Source organism: Chelon labrosus, assembly GCF_963514085.1.
Source record: "Chelon labrosus genome assembly, chromosome: 8".
Classification (NCBI taxonomy): Eukaryota; Metazoa; Chordata; class Actinopteri; order Mugiliformes; family Mugilidae; genus Chelon; species Chelon labrosus.
The window spans coordinates 30,697,176-30,705,467 of NC_140358.1; the positions used below are offsets into that span (position 1 = coordinate 30,697,176).

The window sequence follows — 8,292 nt, forward strand, 5'->3', positions numbered from 1 at the left end:
AAAGGAGGAATAAAGTTCAAACAATAAAATCATCAGTTTTTATTTGTGACATGATATGAATCTTATTTATTCTGCGGTTCTAAGTTTAAACAAAACATTGAAATCAAACTGAGTTTGAATAAACTTGAATGAAGCTTTCATGAAAACCCCGAACCTTCATTGTTTATTATCTTTGATCCGGTTCGTTGCTCAGGGACCAGTCAGGGTGGGGCGGAGTCAGCAGCTTCAATCTGCTCCGTCCATCATCAGCCTCCAGTCAGACCAGAACTCTTCCACATCAACATGAACTCTCTCGCCGCTTTTCTGTCTCTGATTCCGCTTCTGTGGGTCCTCCCGGTGCACTCGGCCCGGGAGTCTGCCGGTGCGGGCTGCGGACCGTGTGATCCGGCTCAGTGCGCTCCTCTCCCGGCGGAGGGCTGCTCCGCGGGCTCTCTGCGGGACTCCTGCGGCTGCTGCGCGGTGTGCGCCGCTGCCGAGGGAGAGCTGTGTGGCGGCCGCCGTGCGACAGCGCGCCGCTGCGGTTCCGGACTGGAGTGCGTAAGAAGCAACGAGGACAAGAAGAGCAAGGCGGGACTGTGTGTTTGTAAGAGCAACTACGAGGTGTGCGGAACCGACGAACTGACCTACAGCAGCGGCTGCGCCCTGAAGAGCGCCAGCCTGAAAGCCCAGGCAGAGGGCAAAGAGCCGATCAACATCCGCAACAAGGGCCGCTGTGCTACAGGTGAGGTCAGAGGTCAGAGGTCACTGTCAGCTGTGACCAGTGATGGTGTCTCTGATCATTCTCATCATGGTCCAGAGAGCTGCTCAGAACAAACTGAATTCCTGTGGAGTCACAGAGGATTAGTTTGGATTCCTGGACCTGTTCCTTCCTGTTCCTTCCTGTTCCTTCCACCAGACTTCATGTTAATTATCTCACATTTAACTGTCACTCACATGTCTGCTTGTCTGTCTGTAGCTCCGGTTATAGTCACTCCTCCAGATGAGGTCTACAATGTGAGCGGCTCTCAGGTGTACCTGAGCTGTGAGGCGGTGGGTGTGCCCACGCCTGTACTCACCTGGAAAAAGGTGAGTTGGTCAACACTCTGCAGCTTCTCAGTGGTTGTCACGTGACTGATTTTTCTGCTGCTTTAAGCAGCGTCTTCCTGCTTCTGCTGCAGAAACAATAAAGAAAAACAGGAAACCGGAAATTAAGCTAAGCTTCCACTCATTCAGTCACAACAGTGGACGTGCCAACAATCAGAGAACAGCAGCTCCAGCCAATCCACAGTCAGGAAGCAGCTGAATCACTTTTTGACTTGTTTACAGTTGGTCAAGTTTAACTTTCATGCACTTTATAATTGATCACAGATGACGGTCAGATCAGATTGATCAGCTGTTCACCAACAACCAGGTTTGATGCTCAGCAGGAGAATTAGACTGCAACACCAGTAGTAGCCTCTAGATGGCGCCAGTTTTAAATCTTCATTTCCTTTTAGCTGCAGCACATCCAGAATCGAGAGCAATCAAGACAAGACAACCACTGATCTCATTATTATATTATATTATATTATATTATATTACACATAACATAACACATTTATTAATTACAAAAAAATGTGTTAAAAAATGAACGCATTTAATCACAGTTTTCATTCCAAACAATGCAGAACTTTTGTCAGTGCACGATTTCCTGGCACACCGATTACACTGATGCACACATCAGAGCTCGGCTAACGGCTAACGGCTAACGGCGACCAAAATGGATGAAAGCACGTTGCTAGGACTGAGGGAAGGCACATTTTATTTTAAAAATAACTACCTGATGGAAGCCTTGACAAAAGCGGGGTTTTGAGTTAGCATACCACGTAGCACTTCAACCTTACGGTGCCATCTAAATGCAAAGCATGTTGCAGTGAGCACAGAACCCACCGGAGCTGTTAGCGACAGCAGTCCTGGTCCGAGTACGGACAAGACGAGTCAGCAGCACAAAATGTGTTTTTATTTTAACCATTTAAAGTCAATGCTGTTCTGAAAAAGTACTTAAAATGTCACTTTAACTTTAGATTAAAATGTGATTAACTGAGATTAATTAATTACAAAGCTTCTAATTAATTAGATAATTTTTTTTAATCGGGTTCTAACCCTAACAATATTATTAAAGGACCAGAACATTCAGAGGAACCTCCTGACGTCAGTCTGGAGATTTACAGACACATTAAATGTTGTTAAACGAGAACCTGCTGAAACCTCAGGTGTTCTCAGGTGTGTTTGTCAACAAACTGCAGCCATGTTACCATAGGGAGGAAGAGGATGGTAGGGAGGAAGATGTTGATGAACAAAGATGACAAAAAGGATGATAAAGGTCACGATGAAGATGATGATAATGATGACGATGATGAAGATGGTAAAGATGATGATGATGGTGAAGATGTTGTTGCCTGTCTTCCTTCAGGTCCTCAGAGGGAGAGGGAAGATGGAGCTTCTTCCTGGAGACCGGGACAACCTGGCGATTCAGACGAGAGGCGGCCCGGAGAAACACGAAGTGACCGGCTGGGTTCTGGTCCGTGGTCCATTCACTGTCTGTCCAGAATAAATGAACTGTAGGGACCGTCCAATAGGAGACCGTCCCATAGGGGGCCAGCATGGGGAGGATCCTATAGGGGCCACCACAGAGACAGTCCCATAGGGGGCCAGCATGGGGAGGATCCTATAGGGGCCACCACAGAGACAGTCCCATAGGGGGCCAGCATGGGGAGGATCCTATAGGGGCCACCACAGAGACAGTCCCATAGGGGACCAGCATGGGGAGGATCCTATAGGGGCCACCACAGAGACTGTCCCATAGGGGACCAGCATGGGGAGGATCCTATAGGGGCCACAGAGACTGTCCCATAGGGGGCCAGCATGGGGAGGATCCTATAGGGGCCACCACAGAGACAGTCCCATAGGGGGCCAGCATGGGGAGGATCCTATAGGGGCCACCACAGAGACAGTCCCATAGGGGGCCAGCATGGGGAGGATCCTATAGGGGCCACCACAGAGACAGTCCCATAGGGGGCCAGCATGGGGAGGATCCTATAGGGGCCACCACAGAGACTGTCCCATAGGGGACCAGCATGGGGAGGATCCTATAGGGGCCACCACAGAGACTGTCCCATAGGGGACCAGCATGGGGAGGATCCTATAGGGGCCACCACAGAGACTGTCCCATAGGGGACCAGCATGGGGAGGATCCTATAGGGGCCACCACAGAGACTGTCCCATAGGGGACCAGCATGGGGAGGATCCTATAGGGGCCACCACAGAGACTGTCCCATAGGGGACCAGCATGGGGAGGATCCTATAGGGGCCACCACAGAGACAGTCCCATAGGGGACTCGGACTCAGATCCAATGGTTCTTGATTCTGATCAGTTGACTAAACCTAAAGGACATTAATTGACCGTAGTTTATTCTGAAATTAACGTTAATGTCAGAGAGTGACGTCATGGCTTCAGCGCCATGTTGGACCAATCAAAATGTTTTTGTTTCAGATCTCCCCTCTGACCAAAGAGGAAGAAGGATCGTACGAGTGTCACGCCACCAACTCCAAAGGTGAAGCTTCAGCTGTTGGAGCTATTCACCTGGTCGATTCCATCGGTGACATCATCATCAAGAAAGGTAAGATCACAACAACCAATGACATCATGGTCAGAAGAACCTGAACCTGGTTCAATCATTCCTTCATCCTGATTTGTCAAATAGACCAGTCCTGACTGTAACATGAACAATGAAACTAAAACCAGGTGAAAAACATCTGGACGAGACGAAGAACAAGTTTCATCTGACCAAAGGGTTCATGTAGAATCTAATCATGATAGAAACAAGAGAACCAGATATAGCTGATGATGTCATAGAGGTAAACAAGAGCATAGAGGCTTAAAACTGACAGTAGTTGTTCTATCGCAGGTCAGTCAGCTGCTGTAATGAAGAACTGTTCATTCAGGTTGGAGGCCATGAAGACTGGACAGGTTGATGACATTAAGAAATGAGTGAACATTAATACAAGGCCTGACACAACAAATAATACAAATAAATCAGCATTTAAATCAAATTTTAGTTTTCAGTTGGAAAGAACAATGATCCTAGAAAAGGTTTCACTTGTTTTTAACCACAACTATGAATAATGAATTAACCCTAAGTTTGACCCGTAGTCTCTGAACCTTTTAAAGTCGATCCCTGCCACATTAAGGTCAGCTCTTCATCTAATGATCATTAACAGATAAAAACCATTTCCTCTCATTTCAGTGGCCAAGGAAGATGAACTGTGATGATGTCGGAAGATGGATGTTGCAGGAATTAATGATCATTTCTGAACTTTCAGGAAAAATCTGAAAGATACACTAATTCTCTTTTCTGATTTCTGACATTTTTACGTGGGTCTAAATCTTTCCTTCAACAGTTGGACTTTAAAGCTTCAACTTTTATATTTTCTTAATCATTTATCGTTTTCTTCTTCCTCGATTATTTTCTTTGAGTTGCAGAGAAATTAATAAAAAAATTCTGACTTTATTTTGCAAAGAGGCAGGTCACCGTAGCAACATCGCCGAGGGGAGTTTGTGTTAAACTCATTTCATTTATGGCGTCTAAACTTGAACATAAAATATGAAATGTTGTTTCCTTGTTCTTCAAGTAAAATCAGATTTTCTGAAATGTTTTTCAGTATTTCTTCTAAAAAAAGATTTAACATCACGTCTAAATATTAAATATTAACATCACAGTCAAATGTTTTCCATGTTTCTCTGCATTAAATAAAATGTGTAATCAATCTTAACACTGATCAAAGTTACTTCTGTTAATCATTTACACTATACTCAGAAATAAATTGCAATCTTTATTGGTGAAAAGTTTCACTGAAAAGTGATTTTATAGACATGAAAATATAAAACACACTTGTAAAATATATGTTTTTGAAAAATGTGCACTTATGGCTGCAGTTACATTGCTATGCTACATGCTAACAGCTAACACCTATATCCAAGCAGTGGTCAAATAGTTGGGGAAGTAGAAGGACAATATCATGATTTCAGGGTGTGATTATATCATCCTCAGCAGGGTCCATCCTTCACAATCATGATGTCTGCATTTTTCTCCCTGAAAAACAAAATATTAATGGTTTAGAACTTGAAAAGAACATGTACCCTCTCATAGTAACTACATTTCAGTTTGAACAGATTAGACATAAACGAGTTCACGCTATTTCAGTCCACGGAGACTTCATAAAAAATATATCTTGGCAGAAACAACCCAGCAGTTTTATATGTTGGGTTGATTTTTAAGGGCAGAATTGTTCCAGGTCAACTTAAAAATAATCCTGAGGCCTACAAGAGTTAAACCCAGTTGTGCTTACTTTAATTTAAACCCCTCAGTTCTTAACAAATGTGTGTGGACTTACAGTCTGTGGACGCACAGAGAACATTCATTTGGATAGGTGATGCCGTTGCTGCCACACACTGGAGAGTAATTCAGAGGACATGCCTGAGTCACACTCATCCCCACACAGGAAGGCTGCAGAACAAGTGCACAGAATAAAATTCAAGCCATATAACTGAACCCATGTTGAATCTTCCCATTTACATTTTACATGTCACAAAGCAGCTGCTATCCCAATGTAGATTACATGAGAAGATTTAGGACCAGCAGTCCATGACTTGGTCATGTCACAGGGGTTAGGCTTAGGTTAGAAAGTTAGAGTCAGGAATCAAGGTAAGAAATTGAGTTTCAAGACAAGAAGCTTAGAGTACTTTGAAGCTGACTTTATTTTGTGTCCATTATGCACTCAAGTTTTATGAAACGAATTGAACAAAGCATTATTTAAGTAGTAACAGAAGAATAGTTGTCAAATGCTGGAGTGCTTGGGCAGTTAGGCTAACCCTCCACTTGTGTACCACTGATGAGAAGGTGCTGGAGAGGTGGACTTCTGCGTTTTATTAGACCAAGCACATTAATCAATAAACTGAGTGTGACAGTGAACTTGATGTGTCCACAGTCTTAAAACTTTTCGTCTGTTTATACCTTAACTTCCTGAAGCATTTGGTGTCCTGTTAATAAATAACATATGAAACAATACTTAGAAAATAGAATTTAAAATGATAATGTGATGAAGAAAGTATATAGTAGAATTTCTGAGGCAAGGTAGCAATAATCCAGAATACAATTGTTTTTAAGACAAATCAGTTTTTACACTTTAATGTGTTCACAGTTTAATCAGCACAGCACCCTTGTTATTTTAAAAAATGAACCTTTCAAACTTATTTTTCAAAGTCTTTTTCTTTCTTTCTGACTTTTACATTATTATTTTACATATTATTTGTTTTCTTTGTTTCTTTGCCTAATTGCTCTCTTTCTAACTCTCTGTTTGTGAGTGTGCAGTTTAAATATACACACCAATGAGGGTACTGTGTCCACAATGACAATCTCTATGCACATTTAAAGGGTTAGCGCTAGGAAACCTCAAGAAAAATGCGAATGGAATATCAACATTAAAAAGATAAATGATTATTTGAATTACTTGAAGATAGTAAAATGTGAACAGGGATAGTGTTTTCCTTTGTTTCTTACCCTCCTGTAAAGCCTGGACTTATCCTCAGCATCTGAAAGAGGCACAGTCACATTTATGATCCAGCATAAATCAGTCAAGTCTTCCCTGCACATCATTTCATAGATGACATACTCAGAAGTCTTATTAACTTCTAAATAAATCAATTGAAAGGAAATGTCCATAAACATTATTTAATTAAAGGCAACCATTCATATTACACTACTATACTAAACTGTTTATAATTCTTATCATTGAAAATATTATTTATGTTATTGTAATTAAGCAAAATATAATGTAATATATATTTTAATTCAATAATATTACTATACGGTTATGCCTGTATCATTACAAAACATCTATGATTTCTGTTTTTTATGATGAACACAACACACAACTAGCACAGTTTATGTTGTTCAATGTTCTGCAGTAAATGTTTTGTCCTTGTCCTATAAGTATTTTGGTTTATAAATAAAAAAAATAAAAAAGGCAACCATCTATGCAAACAGGAGGCCATGTAAGCACATCTACTTCAACAAGATGGTAAATCAATCCTGGTAAATGCATTTTAATGTATTTCTATGATGATGCCACATTGGAACATGGAGAGTTGGAGTAACAGCAGAAGCAGCAGACATGGACTGAATTCCAATGTTCCTGGTCGTACTGTCATAGTAAATAATAAAGCATCAAAAATATAAATGTTATTACAGTTCACACTCCTGATGCTGTTTAACACATGACCTATTCCAGTCTTACCTGCACAGAAGGAAGTGACCACAAACAGGATCAGAAAAGTCTTTACAAACATCATGAATGAAAGTTTCTCAGAATCTAAATGTGCTGCTGGTGTGTCCGTGTGCAGGTCCTCTGGGGCTGTGGTGCTTCTCTTGGCATGCTGTCGTCATATAGAGGACGAGCAGCATGTTGTCGACTGAAACAATGCGAGCTCCTGTTGTTGTGACGGCTGCCACCATCCTTTGTTGAGGCTTTAATCTCAGGATTAACATTCTGTCTGCCACAAAATGTTGCTGACAGAACAAAAACTGTCAGGAATTGTGACACTGAGTGACTCCAGAGCAATCATGAGCGGAAAAACAAGCATGTCCTGTCACGAGTCTGCACATAAACATATTTAGACAAAGCAACAGAAGAAGCACAGCAACTGGAAAATAAGTACAAACATGTTTCACACAAGTTTCACAGCAAGGAAATGTGTAAGGAGTCTGCAACATCTGATAGAAAACTGTAATTCTTATTCATTTGAAGTCAAATCTAGACTGAATATGATTTGTAAAGAATGTTTCACACTCGTGATGCTGCTTAAAATGCTTCACGTGAATTTATATAAAAGAAAAGGTGGAAAACAGTTTCACCAACGGACACTTCTATCAGGGATAATGATGAAAAATGATTTCTAGAGCTTTCATCCTGTTAATGACCAGTGTCACAGCGGCCGTTGATGCTACTGTGCCCGTGTTAAACCATGGAAACAGAAGGGAACACTCCACACTCGTTGTTTGGGTGGTTTGTTGCTCTTCTCTCTTAACTCATGTAATCATGTGAATTCTTCAACGTCCCTTGTCGTTTGTTTACTCTTCAGTTAAAGCTGAAGAAAAGTAGATGAAGAAAACAAAGATGCTTCACAGAGTCTTCATCACCTTGTCCTCTCAACAGGTTTAACGAGTTCTGGAAGATGATGGGAAACTCATGTGATACTTCCTTCATCGCAGGTAA

General features: G+C 41.7%; 1 protein-coding gene across 1 annotated transcript; it reads left to right on the forward strand.

The window, feature by feature from the left end:
- The first annotated feature begins 146 nt into the window (after window positions 1-146).
- On the forward strand, window positions 147-4,791 carry igfbp7 (insulin-like growth factor binding protein 7). The gene is made up of 5 exons (XM_084550274.1): window positions 147-721; window positions 956-1,065; window positions 2,432-2,539; window positions 3,512-3,638; window positions 4,266-4,791. The coding sequence occupies exons 1-5, from the start codon at window positions 283-285 to the stop codon at window positions 4,286-4,288; spliced, it is 807 nt and encodes a 268-aa protein (XP_084406400.1). The 5' UTR covers window positions 147-282; the 3' UTR covers window positions 4,289-4,791.
- The last annotated feature ends 3,501 nt before the right edge of the window (window positions 4,792-8,292 follow it).

Bases quoted from the DNA above. Each gene is read 5' to 3' on its own strand.
- igfbp7 (XM_084550274.1), top strand. From the start codon at position 283: ATGAACTCTCTCGCCGCTTTTCTGTCTCTGATTCCGCTTCTGTGGGTC. The intron at 1,066-2,431 runs GTGAGTTGGTCA...GTCTTCCTTCAG, and splicing joins CTGTACTCACCTGGAAAAAG to GTCCTCAGAGGGAGAGGGAA. The intron at 2,540-3,511 runs GTCCGTGGTCCA...TTTTTGTTTCAG, and splicing joins AAGTGACCGGCTGGGTTCTG to ATCTCCCCTCTGACCAAAGA.